The 24353-nt window shown below is 55.6% G+C and overlaps 1 protein-coding gene across 11 annotated transcripts in view; it reads right to left on the reverse strand.

The window, feature by feature from the left end:
• SH3PXD2A (SH3 and PX domains 2A) overlaps positions 1 to 24353 on the reverse strand; it is a 241405-nt gene that overhangs the window by 86737 nt on the left and 130315 nt on the right. For 10 of the 11 annotated variants that reach the window (XR_009252561.1, XM_058697665.1, XM_058697667.1 and 7 more), the window contains one exon: positions 267 to 295. Coding sequence is in view for 10 of the 11 variants with exons in the window: in XM_058697665.1 (XP_058553648.1) it covers positions 267 to 295 (29 nt within the window). In the remaining variant the exon portion in view is untranslated. Of the gene's footprint in view, positions 1 to 266; positions 447 to 24353 lie in introns of those variants that run through there. The other variant, XM_058697673.1, reaches the window with a different exon arrangement.

The following is a 24353-nucleotide window of genomic DNA, read 5'->3' on the forward strand; positions in this document are numbered from 1 at the left end:
CCCCCACATCCCCCATGCACCTATCCCCACTCCCACAAGGAGAACCCGGGAGAACCTGAGGCATTCGGAGGGAGGAGAATGTGCGAGTACCGGAGAGCTTAGGGGCCACGGTTTGGGGAGGGGGACAGGTGAAGGGAGCCCATGCCCCGCAGGACCAGGGCGGGCGGCAAGGACAAGCCCCCAGAAAGTCAGCTGCAGGATCGGAGACGCGCGAGCGCAAAGCAGGAGGGGAGGTTGGAGAGAAAAACGCCCGGAGGCTCCCTTACCTGATTTCCTCTTGGAACTGCCATAGTCCCTGAAAAAGAAGCAACAACAGATAGACATGGTTAGGGCCGGGCAGAGACGCGGGACTGCGCCGCTGCGGCTGCAGGGCACCCACGGGCCGGCTGCTGTCGGTCCCCGGCGCCACTGCTCATGTGATCCTGGCGGCCCGCGAGCCGCGCGCTCCGCAGCCGCACGCACTGCGCGCCGCGCCTGCCCGCAGGTCCCGCGCCTGCCCGCAGGTTCCGCGCCAGCCCGGCCCCGGGCGCGAGCCGCCTGCCCCGCCCCGTCCCGCCCCACCCCGCCTCCGGCACCCTTGACCCCGCCCCTCCCCGCCCCGCCCCCGGCCGGCCCGACAGGAGGGGCTGGGTGGGCACCTTCCCGCTTCTCAGAGGGTGGGGGAGGGCGGGCCAGGTTCTCACTTCGTAAATAGGGAAAGTGAGGCCCTGGACGGTGGTCACTGGAAGCCAGGCCCTGCGGGCGCTGGGAGCCTGCTCCTCTCTCCTGGAGACGGGACCGCTTCCCCTCCCAATTCTTTGCACAGCTTGCTCATCCCCACTCAGACTTCAAGTCACGACTGAAATGTCACCTCCTCAGCGTGTCTTCCTCAACATCCTCCCCATCTCATCTCTTATTGGCCTCTGCGTAACCACAGATTTGTATGGCCCTTTGATTAAAGTCTGCCCCTGCCCTAGACCCAAGGCTCCCTGAGGTCACACTGTGCCTTGCTTCCCCCCATTACATCCCATGGGCCTGGTGTAGGTGTGGATATATATTGGCTGTAGGCTGAATATTGAACAGATAGGTCTTTCTCCTTAAGGGCTCAGGCTGGGAAACTGGAGATTCAGCAGGGGTGAGGGCACAGCACAATGCAGGGGTAACTGCCAGGTCAGAAATAATAGGTATAGAAGTTGAGCTTCTGAGTACTGGGTTTAAATCTTGTCAATGGCAATAACTCAACACCTCCCAACCTTTGATAATCTGCTCTGGACTAACCCCAGGCTGGGGCGTGCCCCACCCTCCAGCGAGGAATTAACCCAGACTCAGGATGGGGCAGTCTCCCAAATCCTGCCCCTGCTCTAGCCTTTGGCCCCTCCCACAACCGCTTCCATTCACCAATCCTCAGGGGAGCTTCTCAGGCCTCTGAGATGCTGGAGGTTCTGTTCAGTGTTCAGGCAAGGCTGGCTGTGGATCTATCTGGAGACTAGAGGAAATGCCTTTATTTTCCCTGGGGGGATCAAAGAAAATGCCAATTGCTGGACTTTGGTCTAAGTGAACTGGCCAGCTAGATCTGCCAGCTGGAAGGAGGTGATTTCGTAGAGAAAGGGACAGCAGGTTCACAAGGAAGACAGTCAGCCTCAAGGAGACTCCCTGAGATTCTGATTCTGGAGGTCTAGGTGGGGAGCTTGAACTTCTGGGGAGTTTGTTAAGCACCAAAGTGATTTGCCCACACAGCCAAGGATAAGTAAGGGGTTCTGCCTCTCCTAGGCTCCTAAGTTTTCTAAAGTTTAAGCTCAGACCTCAGTGAATCAGAATGCTGGCTGGGGCTGAGGCCAAGGAACCTGCATTTCTGATACATTCCCCCTACCCGCCCATCTTGCTTGAGAATTTCCTTAGCATTCCATGCTTTTAGTCCTCACATCCACACTAAGAGAAGGTCCTATCACACCCATTTTACAGATGAAGAAACAGAGGTTCAGACACTGCCAAAGACTGCCCAACTTAGGGAAGAGCGATGGTATATACACCTATCTGCAAGAATGAAAACTACAGGGTGGGTGGGGTGGAGGAGGATGTGTGCATCTGTTGCCTCTAAAAGGAGTTAGGAAGGTGGGGGAGTTCCCATTTGCTCTCCAATCCCTACCTGGCAGTCCGGGCATGCTCATTTCCCTAGGGCAGAAGGGAAGACCAGGAGAGACCGTGTCCCAGAGTGCCTGCCTGGGCCCCTTGAAGCTCAACTGTGGGGAGAATTCTCAGGGAGGGTCAGGAGAGCATTATATGGTGGCTATGTTCTGCTTAGTAGACTTGCCACTCCCAAGGAGGAATTCATTTCTCAGGCTTTTTTACAGAGTGCGGGAGGCCTGAAGAAGGGCAGCAACCAGATGGCACTCAGAAGCTGTCCCTCCCTGCCCCACTATTTTCCTGCTGGTCCTGCAGGAGAAGACCTCTGGCCCTGGGACCACAATGGCTCACTGACCATCCACTGGCTGCCAGCAGTCTGGACAGGGGGTGACTTCCTCACAGTGATAGCCACCTACTTCCTCTCTTGTTTGTGCAGCTGCCCACTGCCCAGGATTCTCTTAGAGCCTGTCAACAGCACCAAGAGGGGAGACAGGCAGGTCATGATCAGGGACAGGGGAGCATACTGAGGCTTGGGAGTGGGAGGGGGACATAACTCACAGGTGCTAAGTGCCTCTTCTGCACCATATGCCCAGATCAGCAATACTTAGCTTGGTCATTCAACAGGATCATCGGGGAGCTGGTTATAAATTCAGACATGGAGTCCCATCCCAATCAACCACACAGTTTGCACCTCTGACAAGCGTTGGCCCAAGAGCTCTACTCCTTCACCACAACCTGACAGGCAGGAGTGGCATCAGGGGCACTGTAGTTCCTGTACCCTTGTCTCACAACCCCGGCCACCACTAAGAAACACTTCTGCTTAGTAAGGACAATGGGCTTGCAGGGCCAAAGAAGCTTCCAGACAGATCCCCGGCCTGCCTGTCCTTTAACCAAAGTATAAGCCCTTCCCACGTGGACCCCCCCCATAGGAGGTGTGGCTTCCCGGTTTGCAGGTGAGGAGAGTAAAGCTTAGAGAGGCTAGACAACTTGTTCAAGGTCACAGGGTGGGTAGGTGAGGCTGGGATTGGGCACTGAGAACACAGGCCTTGCTCTGGGGCTCAAATCCTTAAACGCTGCCATCCCTGGAGCAGTGCGTGCAAGGAAGGAAGGGGAGCGCCAGGTCCTAGGGGCCTGAGAAGCACATGGGTCAACGGAGTGGCCGGGCTGTGACTGAACGGTGGGAATGGCAGGTACTGGAATCCTTCACACAGCATCTGGCTTCCAGCCCGAGCAGGCACGGCCCTAATATGGAACCTCCTGCAGGTGTCTGGTTGGGCAAAGCTGTTTCATATTTTTAGCTGCTGAATATGCTGAGAAGCAGCATAGGTATCCAATGGCTGGGACTCCCCCATCCCTCACATACCGGGGCATGGTGGGGGAAGGCAGGGCACGCCCACCTCCGGCTGCCCTGGGCAGGGCCTCAGGGCCTTCTGCTGGGGTCCAGCCCCCTAACAACTCAAGATCCCCTCCTACGCTGGCCCTCCTAGCTCCAATTCTTGCCCTGAGCTGGCACTGACAGCCCCCACCCTGCCGGTGATTCCTCTCTGGCAGGTCACAGTCTAGCCTCCTTCCTGCTTGCTGCTGAATCACTATATCCCAGGGAGCCACAGGAGGCAGAAGGGGAGGGGAAGGCCAGTCTCCCTCAAGCATCGCCAGAAGCTAATGTAATTGCAAAGGCCTCCCTGGCTGTGCCCTGACAAGGTTCCACCGAGCCACTCAGCCTCCTCTGCAGCTGGTCTGGAGGATGATTAAAGACCACAGGTACGGCGACCAGCCATCCCAGGCAAACCGGGGCATGGGAATTTCAGGGGTCAAACTGGGAAAATCTCAAACTGGGACAGTGGGCCACCCTCTGGTCCATGGGTCTGGCCCTGGCTCAGGGAGAGGGGTGGAGTTCTTCCAAACCAGCACCACGCCCTTCTTTCCTTTCAACTGGGACTCCTTGAGGCCTCCCACTTCCCCTACCCCACAATCTCAGGGTATAAACAGTTCGGCTCCTGGCCCTGCCTCTGGGATGCCCAGTGAGGTTCTGGAAGCAGACAGAGCCCAGTTCAGCCCTCCACTACTTGCTAGCTGGGTGGTCATCTTGAGCCTCTGTTTCTCTATCTGTAGAATGAGGGTAATAATAGTTCCAACTCCTTAAGATTTAGGGAAGATGAAAAGTACAGCGTGCATAAAAGGATGAGCATAGTGCCCGGCACAGAAAATGCCACATAAATTGTCTTTGCTATTAGTCTTTCATACCTGCAATCGACCCAGGCTGCTACCCAAATGGCCAAGGCCTGCTTAAACGTACATCTGCAAGAGCCCTTCAGAAGCAAAAGGAAGGGGCTTCTTGTTAAGGACCTCACCATGATGATGGCAGCACGGTACCAGGTAGGGGCGACTCCAGCCTCGTTTTCAGAGGCTGGGGCTTTTACAGACACAAAACAAGCACTGCTCTCTGCCTACCACGGTCCACCCACGAAAAGCCCGTTTCTACACACTGAACATTTGAACAGAGCTCATCTGGCAACAACAATCATATTTTCAGGGAGACATTGGCCCCTAGGGATTGGCATGCCTAGACTCACTGATGGGATGCCTTTAACCTCCCAGAGTGGCCTAGTCTCTAAGCCCCAAACCATAAGACGTAAAGGTCCTGCATTTTCACGCCAATGGCACCCAGGTAGGTCACTTTTTTTTTTTTCTTCCTTTGTTTCCACTTTCAGTTCTCTTGGTGAGATGCTGCACTCCTTCCGCGGACCTGCTAGTGAGAGCGCTGGGCTGGAGACAGTCAAGACCAAGAGGCTGGACGCAGGAAAGGCGGTTAACAACGCCTGCCTGCTGGACACCTATGTTTGCGCAAGCTTCTCCACCCTCTACCCTCCCTTGAAAATTCCCGGCAGGCATTTGACCTTTAGTGCTCTCAAACAGGCCGAGGTGGTGGTAATCCATTTTACGAAGGAAAAGACTGAGGTCCTGAGGGCTTAAGTGGTTTGCCCAGTGCCCTGAAGCTCAAGTGACATTCTGATGCAGTGCCCCCCCTCACCCCCCACTGATGCCCACCAGGGAATGGGCTGCAAGAATCGGATGCACAAGTGGCGGGGGCAGGCTCTCGCGGGGGAATCCTGCCAGTCAGGGATCCCGGAGTGAGAGGCAAAGCCAGGAAGCGCCGCTGAGGCAAGGGAGAGAATAGGAGAAAATGCCAGTGTGGTCAGGCCAGCTCTGTGGAAGGATGCTGAGTCCCTGCCAGGCAGAACTCTGTGTGCTGCAGGGGCCGTACCCTCCGCCGCCTGCCACCCCCTCTCCCTCCCACTCTCCATTAGAGAGTGCCCTGGCAGAGAAGGACACGCACGCCCGAACCTCCAGCCTGATGTTCTCACCCTCCTGTCTGCTGGCTGACATTGGCTGCTCGGCCCAGGATGCCCATCTGCAGGGCCTGCTGCCGCAGGGAAGTGCTTGAGAGGCCTGCTGGCTTGCCAGAGGGCTGGCCGTGGGTGACCTTGAGAGCCCAGTGGTCTCAGGGGACACAGGTTGGACCTAGAACACGGAGGCTGGAGTGAGGGTATGCAGCTGTGACCAGGGGAGTGACATGGAGCCCTTGAGATATGTAACAACGATCTTTTGACTGCCGTTATCCACCAGTAAGCACATTTTCAGCTCCTGCACAGGCAGGAGAAACCTGACATTGTGAGACCTTCCAAGAAGCACAGGCGTGGTTCTACTTCAAGTGCAGAGAAAAGGGAGATCTGGGCAGAACATCTAAGACAGGTTTCCAGGAGCAGTGAACTTTGAGCTGAGCCTTGAAGGCCTGGGGAGTATTTGGATCCATGGAGAGGGTAGAGAGTAGAAAGCTCTAGAACCAGGAACAAGCATCTCCAAACAGGAAGGTGACAGAGAGCAGATGGAGGGGTGGGTGAGCAGATGGAGGGGCAGGGAAAGGCTGGGTTGGGGGGTGGGTGTAGAGGTGGGAAGCTGATGTCCCTCTGTGAAATCCAGAAGACTTCAGAGCCAGGGAGGGATGTGATCCGAGTGTGACTAGAGGAAGATTTTTGTTAAGAGATGAGGCAGACGGTGAGGGGGCAGGATGGGAGAGAGCTAGCGACCAGTCTGGCACTGGTCTGGGCCAATGCCCTGGTTCTGGGCCCGGCTCTGTCCCCGTGGACCCGGACAAGCCACTTCAAAGTAATGCTTTTCAAATGACACGTTGCAACCTATTATATTAGTGAGTTCTGAAACCAACTTAGTATGTCCCAATAAGCATTTTAAGAAGACAGACAAGACGATGGAGTCAGTTACAGTGAGGTAATTATTGGAACTTCTGTCTCAGATGTCTACCTACTTAATTGTCTACCTGTACTTGTGATGGGAAATTTGTTACCATGGCAGAAAAAGTTTTAAAGGCACTAACAAATGCTCAGGACCTGTTTCCCCATTGCTAACCGAAGGTACTCCAGGCGCCCTCACAGCCTGTTAATTGTCTGTGAAACCAGTGCAGTGGGACAGAGCATATGTGGGTCCAGGAGCCGATCGAGGAGAGTCTGAGTGAAGGGACCTCAGGTCAGCTGAGGTCTGGAGAATGCTGGGGGATTTTCCCACCCCACTTAACCCCTAGCTGGGTTTCTGTTCTGGCTTTTGAGAGCCTTTGCACGGAATGGTCCCGAGGGGCAGCGACCTCTGGGGAAGACAGACAGAAGGGGCATGAATGCTGTTCTTTGCCCCCATTTGTGCCCTGATCTAAACTGTGGCACTGAGGGCCCTTGTGTCCAACAAGAATCCGTCCTTTCTCCACATGATCAGTGTTTTCCAGGGTCCTGAGAATGGGCCCCATTGTGGCCGTGTGGACAGTCGAGAGAGGCCGGAATTCCTGCCCTGGGTGAAAAAGCTGAATTCCTGGGGAGGGAAGGGGTCTCGGGCACCCCCCAGGCTGAGTCCCAGAGAGGCCCGTACCAGGGCTATCCCATACCCCAGAAACCTCCCAGGCCTTGTGCTAATCTCCCGAACACCCCAGAGCCTCTCTGCCCCTGCTCCGTCCACGGCAGAAAAACAAAGCGCTCGCTGTCTGTCTGTCTCCTCTGAATGGACTCACCATTCTGGGCAAAGGCCCTAGCGTCTTGCCAGCCTGGGGATGGCTCCACTGTATCCAGGCCTCAGAGTACAGGGTTAAAAGTATGGGTGGGGTGGAGCCCGGTTCAGCCATTTGCTGCTTTGTGACACTGGCAAGTTCCGTAACCTTCCTACACCTTCCCGTGTCAAAGGGGGGATACAAGTATCCTACCTTTGTTGTGGGGATGACCCGAGATAATGTGCAGAGCTCTTACACCAGTACCTGGCAAGTGGAGAGGACCCCTGGCCAAGAGCCTGGTTTCACAGCAGGGGCTAGATTGAGTGTGGATGTTGGCCAGGATAAAGGAATTGCTGACTGGCCCATTCACGGGTATGGACTTCATAAGAATCTGGCTCCATTGCCCCAGGAGGGGGGCCAGCTCAGGACCATGAGAACAACAGGCCTGGGTTCCCGTTTGTGTGCATCCCAAGAAGTCCCACCCAGGTGTTGATGGACAAGCAGTCTGTGGAGGAGGGGGCAGGGCAGGGATGCAGGCACAAAGCTGGTTTCCTAGAGGGGAAGCCAGGTTGTTCAGCCCTCTGGCCACAAGGTGTGTGAGCCCCCACAGGCTACCAGAGCTCCTGTGCTCTCTGCTGCCTAGCTGCAGGTCTCCCTGGACTTCTGGGGACTTCATGCCAGACCTGGGGAACCGCGGAAGGGGCAGTGAAAAACGCAGTGCTGGGGTTCAATTGCAAAGTTCCTAGAGAGAAGGGCAGAGAGGGTGTTCCACGTGTGCAGACCCTCCCGGTCTCTCGGAGAGCAGTGCTCTGTCGGACCACCCACCCGTCCATGTCTGAACTGAAGGGTGGCTGAAACCCAGTCTTGTGTCTGAGCAGAAGGGTGGTGAGAAACACAGTTCTGCCCTCACAGAGTATACCGTCTGGTTGGAGTGACAAGACCAACACCCAGGAAAAGAGAACATACAGTCACTTTGTGATGAAATGTCCCAAAGCCTAGTCCAAAGGATTTGTTGTATAGGAATTCCTGAGGAAGGGGAGGTCAGAGTGGTCCGGGGCAGTTGGGAATGGCTGTCTAGAAGAGGGGGCTCTGGAGCTACCCTGGAAAGATGAATATTTAAAAAGAACAGAGGCAGGAAGGAAGTTTGGGGTGGAAGGGACGATGTGCCTTAAAAAGGCAGGGGCAGGGGGCACCTGGATGGCTCAGTCGGTTAAGCGGCCAACTTCGGCTCAGGTCATGATCTCACGGTCCGTGAGTTCGAGCCCCGCGTCGGGCTCTGTGCTGATGGCTCAGAGCCTGGAGCCTGTTTCAGATTCTGTGTCTCCCTCTCTCTGACCCTCCCCTGTTCATGCTCTGTCTCTCCCTGTCTCAAAAATAAATAAAAATGTTAAAAAAAAAATTTTTTTTTTAGGAAAAAAAAAAAAAAGGCAGGGGCAGGAATGGATATGGGATCGTGCATGGGTGCATGTGTCTGTGTGCTGGGACTGGAGGATGAGAAGACCCCTGGGAGGCTATCTGCTTATTGCGGTGGGGGGTGGGGGCAGGGAGGGGGGTGGGCAGGACATCCAGCCAGGGCTGGACTCAAATGAAGGCAAATGGCTTAGATTTTAGAAGAAACTTGTTGGGAGAAGCCCAGGGATGACACTTGTAATGGAAGATTTTCCCCACGAGGTGGCAGCGCTAGCTCTGCGGCTGAGAATCCAGTTTCCATGCGGTTCTGCTCTTCCCTGTTCAGGTGCTGGGATGGCTACTTGTTTCAGGGCAGACAGAGGACCGCTTTGCTCCCCAGGCTACAGTAGCCCCTTCTGCAGGAGTGTGCCTAATCTGTGGGTGTGCCACACACTGGGGCCCCACTGCTGAGCAGAACTCTGGTTTGCTCCTTGGCGGTAATGATGCACGCTCTCCAGCCCTAGCCTAATTTTGAGCTGGGTTAAGGACTCTGCTTCTTACAGATGCCCAGGAGCCTGTCCAAGGCCCAGCTGTGCCTGTTCCTGCCTCAGCCTCCATGGGAAAGAATGCTCTAAGCAAGGCCCCAAGCTTCTCCTAGGCACGCAGCTCACTTGCACCACTGGGGAGGGCCTGGGCTCTTGGGACCCATTTGGTGGCCTCTTACAGCAAGAGAACCCTGCATCTCCCAGACTTTCTCAAACTCCATCCACATCACAAATGCACAAGCACTGAGCACCCAGACAGGCCAGGCCGCCCCTTGACATCTACTTGATGTTGTCTCCAAGGCAGGTGCTTTGGGCCCATTTTACAGATGAGGCTCAGACAAGTTAAGTAACCTGCCTGGAGCCACACAGCTAGCAGTGGGGAAGCAAGGCTGAGAACTCAGGATTATTTGTGCTTCTAGCCTCTTCATGCACAGCCCTCCCCACCCCCCCCCCACCCCCCCACCCCGCCCTCTCTGGTGTTTCACAACCTTCCAGCCCAGAAAGCCCATTCTGATTTTGACTCCAAATGGCACCGAATGTCCCAATTTTGTCCCCAACACCTAGAGGTGCCCCACCTTGAGCTGTCCAATAGAGTTCTGTGATCAATGATGGAAATGGCCTCTATCTACACTGTGCAATCTGGCGGCCACAGCCATTAGGTCTGTCGAACACTTGGGATGTGGCCAGTATGACCCAAAAACTCAACTTTTCATCTTATTTAATTAAAATTTTAATTTAAATGGCCACAGTGTATTACCTGATACATTGGACAGTGTGGCCTGGCTCAATGCACCGAATGTGGCTCTGGCAGGAAGGTTTGTTTTGGCTCATGTTGGGGAATGTATATGTGTGCAGCTGCCTGGATTCAAATCCCAGCTCTGCCAGATTCTCTTGAGTGTCTCTGTCTTTACTTCCACTCTGTAAAATGAAGAGGCCAACAGGGCCCACCTAACTGGACGGCTGGACGATAAAACAAGTTAACGCCTATGAAGAACTCCGTGCACAGTAGGCTCGGTAAAGGTGAGAGAATGCCTGAGCCTTCAGCCCATCCTGCTGTCCCTACACCCTAGTCACAGAGCCCTGCACAGGCCCAGTGGTTGGGGGTGGGGGAGGGGAGGGGCTGCTGGAGAAGGAGCTTGGTAAGGACGTGGGGAGACTGGCCTGGCTGGCCCTACTGGGGTGGGCCAAGGCTGGAGGTGCCTGTTTAGAAACAAGAAACCCAGGTTCAGAGGGGTGAAGCCACTTTGCCAAGACCCCGTGGCTGCTGGGTGGCAGAGCTGAGTGGTCTGAGACCCCTCACCACGTGCATGACTGTTACACTTCCTTTTCCCCGGGAATCCCAGGCTGCCAGGCCGCCCAGGCCCCTTGGCCTCACTGCTGCACCAAGTGGTGGTACTCCACGAAGGGGCAGGCGGCTGCCACACACTGAGCAGCAGGCACTGGGGACGCAGGACAGAAGCGCTCTGTGCCCAGGAGACCTGGGATGCTCCAGGCCAGCCTGGGCCCAGGGCAGGCTGGGGGCTTCCTGAGGGCACTTCCTAAACTACTGCCTCCCTGGGCAGCATGTGAGAGAGAGGGTCTACCCAGGAGTCTCGAAAGACATCAAACCGGGCCATCCAGTGGCCGCGGGGGGGGGGGGTGGGGGTGGGGGTGGGGGGGGGGGAGTGGTCACAAGACTTGGGTTTCAGGCTCAGTATCTGAACCAGCAGCATGATCTGGGGGATGGCAGCTCTCTCTGTGCCATGGTTTCCTTGACTGAAAAAGTCAAGGCATTGGACTGGGCTGTTCCTTTTTTTTTTTTTTTTAATGTTTATTTTTGAAAGATAGAGACAGAGTGTGAGCAGAGGAGGGACAGACACACACACACACACACACACACACACACACACACACACACACACACACAGAATCCGAAGCAGACTCCTGACTCTGAGCTGTCAGCACAGGTCCTGACATGGGACTTGAATCCACACACTGTGAGATCATGACCTGAGCCAAAGTCGGACGCTTAACTGCCTCAGCCACCCAGGCACCCCTGAACTGGGCTGTTCTTAACTTCTACAAAGAGACCTCCAGCTCCAGGCCACAGACAGGCCGCAGGAGGGGCAAGCCCGGAGGCCTGGATGCCAGCTTCCTTCCCCAGCTTTCCTTCCAGTATTGAACCTCCTCTCTCCTCTAAGTCAGCCCAGCTCCAACCAGTGAATTCACTGCTCTCCAGAACACCCATTACAGGTTCCAGTGGGCCAGCCCTGGGCCACCGCCTTCCTCCTTTGCTGGATAATAGCCTGAGCCTCTGCTGCCGGAAGTCCTCTGTGGTCCTAGAGCAGGCATAAGTCCTGGGTTACCCCAAAGCATGGCGGGAAATGGGGCGAATGAGGGAGGGGGCTGGTCAGGCCTTGGTAGGAGTCACCACTGAAGAGCCCTCCCACCCTGAGTGAGTCCTTCTTTCCCAAAGATGAGTGTGTGTGTAGCGGGCTTGGGGGGGAGGGGATGGGATACTGCTATTATTGCCATTATTATTATTATACTATAATTGATAAGAATAGTACTTTTTCAAGCATTACCCTATACCAGGTACAAAACTAAGCCCTTGATGCATAACAGCTCATTTTATCCTCAGAACATTCCTATGTGTAGGTTCTCTTATTTTCTCTATGTTACAGAAGAGAACTAGAGGACCAGAGAGGGCATGTAACCTGCCCAAAGTCACACAGCCAGTGAGCCCAAGCTGTCTTAGGTAGTGCTCAAATCATTTGCCACCTTGTGGCTGATAAGGACACCTGTAAAATCCAGATGAGCTAAATTAGGAGTAGGTGGGAAAGAGAAAGGTAAAGTGAAGGCAAAGCCTCAGGGCCAGAAATACCAAAACGACACCATCGACTTGTGGACACTTCCTTGGGAAGGTCACAACTTCAGCTCTGGTATGAGCACAGCCTTGAGGAAGAGGAAACTTGGCTGCGACACGTGGTGCTGTGTCCCCGATCACCCGCTCAGAGAGGCACAGTGGCTCCTGACTGTAGCAGCCTGTGCAGAGAGCCCCGGGCTGCTTCCTGGAGGCTGTGCCGCTAAGTGAGCAGGCCCATGGCCAGGTGTGCGGCCCGAGGACAGCCCGGCCGCACGCACGGGCAGGTTTTACAGTCTCCAGAGGGGCTGTTTCCCTCAGCAGAGTGGCCATGAATTCTGGGAGCAGTGACGAGGCCTCGTGGCTGTCCTGGGCTCTGCCTCCCTCTGACTTTCTCTCCTTCCTGTCCCCACCTCCCAGCCTAATGCCACTTCTGACACCCCCAGAACCTGGTGTGGCACCCTCTTTTCCTCTGCAGCTCTCGCATTACTATGATGTCTTTCCTGTTTCCTCCCCTCCACTCTGAGCCCGGGACGGGGGCCACATCTCCCCAGGCCTCACACAGGGCGAGGCACAGCAGGTGTTTGCCGAACCAATGCATGAACGTCCTGACCGCTGGCCACCAGGCTCAGGGCTGCTTCCGAGGGGCTGGCGAGAGCTGCAGCATTATCCTGAGCTGTCCTCCTGGGGCCCTCTATCCCCTCCCATAAAGCCCGGAAGAAGTGCTGCTTCCTTTAGAGGGTCTTCCTTCATGATTACGGGTGGGTCAGCATGTGTGCATGTTAGTTTGTATAAAATGCCAATGTCTTGAACAGTCTCCATGTGGGGAGTTCACTCTGATGACTCAGTGCGTTTTTCCTCAGTTTGTGAGGATGGCCTCGGAGTCCTGTGCTCCATCCCATGGCTGTGACATCACCCAGGGTTGCCATGGAAACTACTGGGCCCTCACAGTGAGAATGCATGCTCTTCCTGACACCCTGCATTATGCTGCAGGACGCATTATTGCCTCAGATGTGTCTCTCCCTTGCCCAGCTGAACCGCAGTGCCTTACTGTCTCCTTTGCCTGTCTCTCTGTGGGCCCGAGTCTGAGAACAAGGGCAGATGTATTGCTCAGGGAGTGCTAGCTATTTAAGGCGCTAGCTCAGTAGCGAGCTGAGATCTGAACCCAGTGCTGGCTGACTCCTAAGCCAGTGCCTGGAACTGTCAGGATCTTGATCTTTGCATCCTTCCTGTCGGCCTTCCCACCCTTCTGCTCCAAAGCCTCCGAGCTTGTACTCAGAGGCCTCCATCAGCCCAGGCCTTCTCCCTCCCCATCTGTCTGAGGCACCCCCAGGTGGAGGTCAGGCTCCCCATCCTTCCCTGCACAACCCCCCCCCCCCCCCACAAGGGTCTCACTCCCTCTCCAAGCTCCCCCTGCACTCTCGGCCCGAGCATCTCCATTGGGCTTGCTTGACCACCTCGCACTCACTGACAGTCAGGGTGCACCTGACAGCCTGCCCTCCTGGACCAGAGGGCGCTGCCCCCCCCCCCCCCACATGCAGCTTCCTGAGAGCTCGGGCCGGTGCAACCTCAGTCCAGTGTCCACATTCTTGTTGCAGAAACTCAGGGCCTCAGCCCCGGACCCCCCCAGGGCTGCTCCTCTGTCAGTCAACAGGCATATGCTGAGCACCCATTACATGCCAGGCCCTGGGGTCTCAGCATTGAATAAAACAGACTCATCCCCTGCCTCGGGGGAGGGCAGTAGACAATTAAATAAAACAAACTGGTAAACTGGGTTAAAAGCTCTGAAGAAGGAGCACCTGGGTGATCAGTAGGTTAAGCATCCGACTCTTGGTTTCAGTTCATGTCATGATCTCGTGGTTTGTGAGTTTGAGCCCCATGTCGGGCTCTGCACTAACAGTGTAGGGCCTGCGTGGGATTCTTTCTCCCTTTCTCTCTACCCCTCCCCCATCTCGAAATAAATAAACTTGAAAAAAAAAGCTGTGAAGGAAAAGGAAAGGTTGCTGAGATGGAGAGAAAGGGAGGTCTGAGGAGGTGAGGATTCTAGGGGACTCTGAGGAGCAGATGGAATGAGGGGGGCGGGGGGCTAGGGCCTTAAGTATGGGGATGGGGAGGGAACCAGGCCTGCCCAGGCCCAGGCCACTGGGAACCTTCTTGGAAGTCATCCTAAGCACAGTGGAAAGCCACGTCAACGCTAGCTTACACAGGCTCTCTGGAAAGCCCCCTCTGGCTGCTCTTTGGAGGTGGACTGGAAGGGGTGAGGCAGAAGCAGGACAGCTGGAAGGAAGAAACCACAGTGGGTGCATAAAAGCCCAGTACCCCTGTCCTTGGGTAGGACCACCAGTTCTTGGTCAGCTCCCAGAGCTCCTGTGGGATGAAGCCCCAGTGGCCCATGGGCATCTGGTTGATCATGAACTACTTTTGGCTGCTTTCCCTCCCCTGCCTTACTTCACCCCTTCACTGGTGTCTCCTGGTGTCACCTCCCAAATAAACTGCGTGGGCTCAAATCATCCCCAGATCTGCTTCTGTAGGATCCTAAACTGAGACACCTGCCTTTCCCCGTCTCTGGTATAAAGTTTCCCCCTACTTGCCTCCCAAGATCCTCACAGCCTGCTGGAACTAGCACATGACCAACACATAGTGGGGTCTTTACCCAGAGATATGACCGGTGTCCTCTGTCCTCTGGCTCTCAAGGTGGCTGCCTGTGGCACTGCAGGTCTCTGTGAGGCTCTGACCAGTAAGACAGGCTCACAGGTGCCCTCTCCTGCATGGGATGGGGGCCAGAGCACTCCCTGCTATTAACCTTGACTTCTCTGGCTTGGCAGGCATACCTTTCTGTAGTCAGGAGCCTGCTCCTGCATAATTATATCAGGCCCAACCATGGCCCAGCCCCTCCTCCCTGTCCATCAGGCTGGCTTTGATCTGAGTCTCCATAAAGGTTCAGCTCAGGCCTCCAGGTGCCCTTCTATGCACCAGCATGCAGAATGCTCTGGAAATCAGCTGGGAAAGTTTCTGAGAGCCAGAAGGAACACGTCAAAAAACGTGGTATGAATCCAGTTTCTCTGGGTGACCTTAGGGAAATCAACACCCCACCCCCCAGCAGAACCCGTCAGTGCAATGTGAGGGCGGAGCCGGGGCTGGAGGATGTCTGGGCAATGTTGAGCTCTGGAGGCTGGGACCGGGTGAGAGGGGGCAGCCCTCCCCTCCTGCCTCTCAGTGAGATGCAGCCAGGGCGGTAGGGGCTGCTTTGATGGCTCCAGAAACTGCCAACTCACGTAGCTGTAAGCTGAGCGGTGAGTGCTCTGTGGGCACTGGTTCTCCAGGCCTCTGGCTTCTTCTTCAGCACATATCAGCCCCTCAACAAAGGCAATGGCAATAATAGGTCCCATTTATTATGAGCATGCGCCATGTAACATGCTAAACACTTAGTGAGCTTTACTGAGGGTAAGAGGCAGGTCCCCCACTGGACTACCCGGATTCTGGCCATCTCTGCCACTTACCGGCTTTGCAAGTCGCATGACCTTGCTTTGCCTTAGTGGGTTTAACTGTAAATTGGAGAAAATAACTGTACCCGTCTCATGGATAGGTACAAAAATTAAATGAGCTAAAACGTGTCAATTGCTTTCTGCCAAACACCTGGGCTGCCTAGTACTCGCCCTGGCAGGAAGGTGGGCATCTTGTAGTTAGCCCCTAGGTCTGTTGCCTGTGCCCACTGGCCTTCCGACATGCCCTGGGGAAAGTAAGCACTGAAGTCACGGTGTAGCTGACCTGCAGGGCCAGACTGTGTGTGTACTTCCTGGGGATGGGAATAAAGTGCAAGGTGGGCACCCTCACCCCTCCACCCTCGGCCCCTTCTCAAGGGCCAGCCCACCCGCTTGCTGCGCCGAGAAGATGAAGTAGGCCTTGCCCGCTTGCCCGTGGGCTATGGGACAATTTGTGCAAGGGCCAAAGCAGTTGGAAGTACCAGAAGGTCTAGAAATCAGAGCAGCGCATGATTGAGGAAAGAAGTCAGTCTCCAGACTGGAGAAGACAGAAAGGATGCTAACGGGTCTCCTAAGCCTTAGAGTTTGGGAAGAAATAAAAACCTCCCTCTGGGATCTTTCTAGGGCTCTGCAAAAGCTCTAAAACTGGACTGTGGTGATGGCTGCACCACTCTGTAAATTTACTAATAATTGCTGGATTCATTGTACACTTAAAAAGAATTTTGCTTTATGTAAATTATAGTTCAGTAGGGCTGTTTGAAAATAAAATCTCCTGCCTAGCCTCAGGTAGTGAGCACCTCAGGCTGTGTGTCCTGGGGGTGGGGCAAGGGGAAGGGGGTTCACATTAATTCAGGGTTCCTCCTGTAACAAATGGGCCACCTGTTACAGAGGGGGTAAGAGGCTGAAGGCTTGGTCTGGTGCTAGGGTCGCAGCTAGACCCAAGACCAAAGTCAGGTATCAGTCTGGACAGTACCTGGCTTCCCTTTCAGAAGACATAGTGAGTGGGTCTGGTTCTGGAAGCAACTCAGAGGTCTGATCCCACAGCAGGAAGGCCCTCCTGGGAACCCTTGAGCTAGGGGAGGGGTCTCAGTGAAGGCACCCTGAACTGGCCCAGGGGCTCCTGAGCCTTGCACCTTCTCAAAGATATGGGCTGACAAGAAGCCTGGATTCCCCTTAAAGAGTTCCCAGATATGAAAAGTGCCCCTCAGCTGTTCCTTCAACTGCTCCCATCTATGACCACAGCAACCAGGGGGTCCTGATTCAACTATTCAGCCCTATGGTCAGATAAAGTGTCCCATCTTGCAATTTGGAGCTAGTCATCCTGGCCATGGCCCCTGTGCTTGTGCTTCTTCATCATACACCCCCTGTGATGCAGATCTGAATTTGGAAGGGTTTGAATCCAGCCTCCGACAATTACTAGCCGAGAGGTAACTTAACCAATATGAGCCTAAGCTTCCTCATCTGCAAAAAGGAAGCATGAGTCTCACAGGACTATACTGATGGTTAAATAAGACAGGTCATGCTGAAGGGTCTGGCAGTTTTGGGCAGTATCCACCGAGTTTACAGACCTCTGCCATGATGCTGGCAACTGTAATGCCCAATGTTGCCACAAGGTGGAGCCAGATACACACAGATCCGGTGAACTAAGACACCCCCGCCCCCCCCACCCCCACCCAAGTCAAGTGGTGCCTGAACCCCAATCTACAGGGCTTGTGAAAGGGAAGGGTCACATGACCTGCAGAATGCTTGTCTCTTCCACATCTGACTGTGTCTGTGACTTTCATTGCCACGGCCACTAGCCGCCACTCCAGATCCAGGTGGCTACAAGCTTGGACTATTGTAATAGCCAGCTGGTCCTGGTAAGATCACGGAATGTCAGAGCCAGAAGGGACCCCAGAGAACCAAATTTTCCCCCTCACCTGATGCTGAAGTGTAGAACGGGTTCATGACTGTTCAAGGTCACTCACTGGACCAGGCCCAACTCCTCTGGCCCGGCTCTGGTCAACACTGTCAGTCTCCAGGAAGACGATTCCTCTCAATTCCTTATAACTGCCCCAGTCTCAGGGAATCTCTCTGACCTGACCGCCCTGGTCTCTCACTGCCTTTCAGTGGCTGGCTCCTGCCTCACTCCCTGCTTGAATGCCACCTCTCCAGAGAGCCTTCCTTCCCTGACCACCTCACAGGAATAGCCCATCGGTGTGGATGGCCCAGCACCCATACAATCACTTGTTTCATTTCTGTCATCTCCACTGGATTGGCAGCTGTTATGAGCCCCGTTTTACAGGTGAAGAAACTGAGGTCTTGGTGTTTAATTCCCAGGCCACAGAGCAGGTCGGGGAGGAGCCAGGGTGCTAGCCAGAGCCTGGGCACCTCCGTATCACACTCTGCTGCCTCCCACAGCAGCGAGCCAGGCCCCGTCCGTGCTGTCTCCCCCTCGGACCACGACCTCTCCACAGGGAGGGCCGAGCTGTGTCCATTTCCATGGCCCCACACCTCATACTACAAAGATGATCAAAAACACTTGAATGATAAATGCCTCCTGCCTGTTGCCAACAGAAGAAGCCCTAGTCTAGGAGGCCTAAGACCTGGGTTTGAGGGTCAGCTCTTCCACGACTCCCTGTGGAAGGGTAGCTAACCAGCAGACTGGTTACAATGGAAGGGTAATAATTACAAGGAGGGGGAACCGAGACACCCTTGAACATGACATAACTGCAAAGCAGGACTCCAGGGCTCTGTGGGGGGCTCATCCTGTGGCCTTGGGAGCAAGGGAAGGGGCCCTCAGGGGCCTTAGGCATACCGGGACCGTCCTTCTGGGGCTGAGGTTTCAGGGAAACACACACACCCCTGCACCCCTCTACCTTCCCTCTCCCACCACCTCTTTTCTGCTCCTGCTTGAGCTTGAGAGCTGAAACCCTGTGCCAGACCTGAACACAGAGTAACCTTCTCTCCCTAGACATGGCCCGCAAAGGCCTTTGCTCTGAGCTGGGCAGTGTGGGTTGGCCTCCCCCCTCCTCCCACCCAGCACGACAGCCAGGCCCTCGGCAATCCTCGTTCCCCAGAGCTGACGCCCCTTTCAAGTGGGTTGGAACCAGCGTCCTGTGGGCACCTTTCTGCCACCTACCTAGGTTAAAGGGGGCCATGGCAGGGGGTGGACAGAGTCTGTTTGCAGAAAGTTCTTTGCGTTCCCGCCCCCAGTTGCCAGTGGACCCACAGTCCCTATGTCTAGCTGGCCCTGTTGCTGGTCAGTATAAAGAAGCTATTTGTGCAGCTGCCGGCGACAGAGGAGCTGGAGGGACAGCGTGGGCCACGTCCCTGGCCAGACAGGTGCTGGCAGGGCCTGATGGCAAGGGCCTAACTGGGACCGCAAGGCACAGGGCAGGTGGGTGGGCTTTCCACTCTGATCCCCAGGCCACCATTCCCCTGGGAAAGGCCAGCAACACGGACGCCTTGGAGTTCCCGATAGCCAGTGAGTGGCCGGGGCAGCTGCCCCCCACCATCGGCACCGACCCTGGCGAGAACTCCCAGAGCTGACCATTTCCATCCCTGGAGCCTTTTCTGAGTGGCCACTCTGCACCCAGGCCTGGGCTTGTGAAAGAAAGGGAAGAACAGGAAGTCCCCAGGAATGAGCTGTATTGGGTCAGGCGCTCTCGGGGCACTTGCACGCATTAGTGCCCTGGAACCTCCCCACCGCCACGTGGGTACTGTTGGCCACTTTCACAGGCTTAAAGATGTGACGTGACTCATTCAAGGCCAAAAGAGAGCTGGGTGTTCTGATGGTTTGTCTCTGGATTTCATTTAACTCCATTCAAAATTTTGATCTAGTGGCAACCTTGAGCCTTAAGGCCATCAGCCCATGAGTTCCTGGCACATAGTAGGTGCTCAGTGGGTACATGCTGAGGAGGGAAAGCACAGCAGGGACTCTCTCTCCAGTGCTCCTCCTTGTGCCTCCCAGGGAAGAGGAAGAGAGAGGGTGAGCACCTACTGTGTGCTCTACACACATCTCATTTCATTCTCAGCTCCTGGCCAGGTAGGTGTGACTTACAGAGAAGGCTCTGCCATCAACCTGAGGTCACCCTGCCATCAGCAAGGGAGCCTGGATTCTAACTCAAGACATCAGGAGTCAGACACAAGGAAAGCAGTGATACTACCTCCCGAGCAGGCCTGACCTGGGGTTCAACCAGGACCAAGAATGGCAGGGGGAGGGGAACCCTGGAGGAGCCTCCCCAAATTCTCAGGGGCATCCTGCCTGCACCACCTCCACACTCTCTGTCTTCTTCCTGGCTCCCTGAGGCAGGGCTGGCTAAGTCCCTTCTGTCTCCCTGGACTGTTTTCTCCAGGGGAGGGCAGCCACCATGGCCTCTGTCCCTTCCAAAATAGAAGTGGGAAGGGAGGCCAGGAGACTCTACAGAGGAGTGCCTTTTCTTGGGTCTGCTCTCCTGCCCACCCCAGCCCCAAAGCATCTGCCTGCCTCTGCCCTGTCCTCCATTCCTGGAACACTTGCTCAGAGCCCTCTGGGTCAGCTCACACTCCAGACCCAATCTCTGTACTCTGCCTGGGTCAGACCTCCTCGTGGGACAGCCTCCCTTTCTCACTGGTCTGCCGGGCTGTCCCATGACAGGTGGCAGCCATGCAGGGGTGGACTCCCAGGCCAGATGGAGGTTGATGCTCTGGGCAGGCTGGGGCAGGGACAGTTCTGACCTGATCTGGCCATGGGCCCATCGGCCTCTTACCCCAGGTCCCTCTGAACATTGGGCCATTGTTCCAGGCCACAACAGAGGGTAGCTCTGTGGCCCTGGGGCTGAAGAACAAAAACCTGTTTAGCAAGGCTCTGCTCCTCCCATGCAAGTTCAAGAATTTGACCAGGATCCTGGCTGGTTTCATGGGAAGAAATGAGCTAAAGGGACAGGTCTGGGCCTAGAGCTGAGAGGGGGCAGTGGGGAGCGGGAGACCCTCAGCCTGCTTTGCGGGCCCACCCCGTGTTCCGGGTGCTGCTATGTAGGAGGGGAGCCCTGCTGACCACATGCTGCGGGCTGGCAGCAGATGGACTAGTAGGAAGCCCAGCAACCCAGTCTGGCCTCTGTTTCCCCCGCTGTGACACGGGGGAGCCACCCTGTGGCATGAGGTATGCTCACCCTGCCCGTGGGCTCGGGTGGAGAGCAGAGGGCCAACCACAGCTGAGTGGCACGAGGAGGTTGCATCACTGTCCTGTGGCCGTGAGTGACAGACCAGCTTCCCACTGCTGTGCCCTCCCTACCTGGGTGATAGTGACAGCAAGCTCTGGCTGACTGTGTGCCAGCCTGTCCAGGCGCTTTGTGAGCAAAGGCATTGCCCTCCCAGCAACCCTTGGGGCTAGGCACCATTGTGATACCCACTTGACAGACAAGGAAACTGAGGCACAGAGAAGCAACAGGCAGAGCTGGCCTCTGAACCCAGACCAGTAATTCCAGAGGGGTCAAGAGCGCTCTTCACTCGCTTCTGTGACAGTGGGCAGTTCTATTTATAATTTTGTTAAATGGCCTCCACTTTGTTTTGGCTCAATTAGCATTTACCAGGTGCCAGGCCGTGCAGATGGGAGGCCCCTGTGGTAGGAGAGACCCATGAACATACTCCTGTGGTATGGTCAGTGCCACTCCCGTGGCAGCCACATGTGAGCTACAGGTAGGGCTTTCTGGAAAGCGTGAAGGCTGAGTAGGACTCAGTCCTGTGGTGGGGGTGGGGTGGGGCAGTTAATGTTCCCTGTGGCGGGGGCGTAGGTTCAGAGGCTGGTGACACCTAGCTGCTCTCGGGTGACGGGAACCTAAGAATGAGGGCAGGGCTGGTTGGCCAGGTGGCTGGAGAGATGGAAAGGCAGATCACAGGCCTCTGCAGGGGCCTCACGGGGCCGGACCGCTTCCTGCCGCTAGACCCTTTCCAACAGGCATGCGCTTCAACCCAGGGGTCTGTGGACAGGCCTCGCAGAGGTCCCTTTGAGAACCTTTGGGTTCACTCTTTCAACTGGATAAAAATTTAAACTTGTAAAAAGAGACATTTGTTGGGTCGTGTGGTTGCCTTGGCCTGAGTCCCGCCAAGCCATCTAGGCCTGCCTTAGCTGCCCTTTGCCATCGCTGACACCACATGGGAATCAGAGCATGGGGACCCCACTGCTTGGGGGCCTCCTGTGCCGGTGGAAGCCAGGCCAGGCGACACCTGGCCCCCCAGCCCAGCAGGGCGTCAGTCCTCACACAGCAGGGCTGTGAAGAGCATGTGTGGCTCCAGGCCTGCCTGGGCAGGCCACGTGCACAGCCAGGGGTCACCTCAGGCACTGCAGGGGTGCCAGCCACAGCTTCCAGGAGGCCAGGCTCAACTGGTTGTCAGAGTTAAGGCTCAGGACCACCCGGAATTGGAATTCGTCCTGCACTGAATGCCCTCGAGCTCCAGGGGTGTGTCTTTCTCTGCCTCCTTTAGTATTTGGTGACTAAGGCTGTCCCTACCCCAAGCCGGCCACACAGCTCTAGAATCCACAGAGAAGAGCCTAAGAAACATCATCACTAGCTTCTCTCACCCACTCCTGCCCACTCCTACCCTGGGGCCACGGGCTGGGGGGAGATATGCTCAGCTCCTTCCACTGGTGGGGCAGGGGGTGAAAGGACGGTGCCTCCCATTCCCAGGCACACCTGTTTGAGGCCTGCCTCCCCTGCCTCTCAGCTATGTGGCCTGGGACATGCCATGTACAGCTAGGGCCTTTGTTTCCGTATCTGCTAAATAGGGATAATAGTACTGACTTCAGGGGTGGCCTGAGATTTAAATGAGACAATATGCAGAGTACAGACCAATCAGTGACCAATCAGGCTAACGTCTTCCTTTTCCTTTTGGCCCCACCATCAAGACACACATGCATACACATGTCTATGTGCACATGTATACACACACACACACACACACACACACACACACACACGCACACGTGCATGTTCCTATTCTCAACTGCTGGCTTTCCAAGAACACATCATCCTTGGAAAGAAAATAATTGTTCAAGGGGCCAAGGCCCGTCTCCACCTGCCCTGGCTGGGCAGGGACCAGGAGGGGGCGCTGCTGAGGAGGTGGCAAACCTTAGGAGCCATGAGCTGAGTGACGGGTTAGGGCCATGGTTAAACGTGTCAGCCTGGAGCCAGCCTGCCTGGGGTTTGAATCCTGGCCCTGCTGCTTGCCAGCTGGGTGACCCTCGGTAAGCTACTTCACCTCTCTGGGCCTTGATCTCTGTAAAATCACGTCGCAGTCAATCTCCCGTGTAAGACTACATAATGAAGTCTGGATGATGGGTCTTGCCTTTGGCAGGTGTTTTCTGAGCACCTGCTCTGGGCGCTGGGGATGCGGCATGAAGAGAACAGGTACAAGTTCCGAGTCTCCCAGAACTGACATCCCCGTGAGAGGGAGCGACCATAACCGCAGTGAGGGAACAGAATGTGGAGCAGAGGAGCAGCATGGTCTGATGCATCACTCCTTCTGCGATGTTGAATAGGGACCATCAAGAGCAAGGACAGAAGCAGGGAGGCTGGGCAGGAGGCAGAATCCGTGTGAGGAACAGCGCCAGTGCGGTTCTGGGTGGCAGCAGGAAGACGGGGAGATGTAGTCAGAGTCTGGAAACACTCCAAAGGCAGTGCCCGCCTGATGTGCTACGTGGATGGAGGGGTGTGACGGGAAGAGATGACTCTAGAATAACGCTGGGGTTTGGGGCCGACAAGGCAGTAGTGCATGTCAGTGTTCACAGGAGGAAGAAGGACAAGAGCTGCCCTCCTGGAGTGGCCGCATGAAGACCTGACACCGCTTTGGCCACTCTGTGTCGGGCTCACCTAAAGTGTCTAGAGGGAACATCCTTTCTGTGCGGGGCTGGTGGTCTAGCAGTTTGGGGAAGGACCCTTCTCTCGCCCAGAGAAGCCAGTGAGCGGCTGGGGATCAGAGCCCAGGGGCTCAGGCCTCTGCTCCACCTCCCCCATCAAGGCTGGGTTGCCGCAGCCTTGCCTTTCCAGCAAGATGGAAAAGGGACACAGTCGCCCCACTCCAGGCCCTGTGAACGCTCGAGGGCCCCTGCGGCAGCACACTTGAAAGAGGCAGGGGGTTATCTGCAAAATTCCAATTAAATCCACAGGCTTTGATAATTTGATAAGCCACTCTACAGTCGCCCCTGAGTCAAAATACACTGTTACTTGATCCTGTGTTTATGTTTCAGGACGGAGGGGGAGGTGGACTGCGGTCTGGGAAGGTGCAGGCAGCTCTCAGAGAGGGGGGTGCAGGCACTTGGCTGATAAATCGTCAGCCTGTCAGGCCAGGGTCACCTATAGGTCTGGGCTCTTATGGTGAGCACAGAGTGGACTGGAACATGAGTCTCTTGGCAGGTCCTGGAGACCGAGCGGGACCAGGGAGGAGAAGCCCTTCAGAACTGTCTGTCCATAGCTGACCCTGCTTCCTGAGCCTCAGGTCTGTCTCACATGGGACGGCTTCCAGGCCATCTCTTGCCAGACCAGCTGTGAACCAGCCCAGGTGACTAGCACCACCTGGAGAAAGAGGCCGATAACCCCACTGCCATAGTGACTCAGAGGCAAATGCTTTATGACCCCTTCCTGCAAAAGCCAGGCTGTGATCTGTAGGGTGGAGTGTGTACTGAACCACATTCCATTCTGTTCTACAACCTTCCATGGATAAAACTGTTGAATACTTCCTACGAGCCAATAGCACTGACCAGGTTATCTTCCTACACTTGGTATCCCTCTAAGCCCTCTTCATCGTCCCATGAGTTCTACGTCGTGCTTTGGAGATGGGAAAACAGAAATACCGAGAGGTTGAGCAAATGGCCAGAGATCACAGAACCCTGAGTAGCAGGCTCTGACCCCAGAGCCTGGCTCTGCAAAGCCGTGCCCACTGCCCCCCCAATGCACAACTGTCTCCCCAAGCCCAGTTTCCTTGAGGGC

This window comes from Neofelis nebulosa, chromosome 13 (assembly GCF_028018385.1).
Source record: "Neofelis nebulosa isolate mNeoNeb1 chromosome 13, mNeoNeb1.pri, whole genome shotgun sequence".
NCBI lineage: Eukaryota > Metazoa > Chordata > Mammalia > Carnivora > Felidae > Neofelis > Neofelis nebulosa.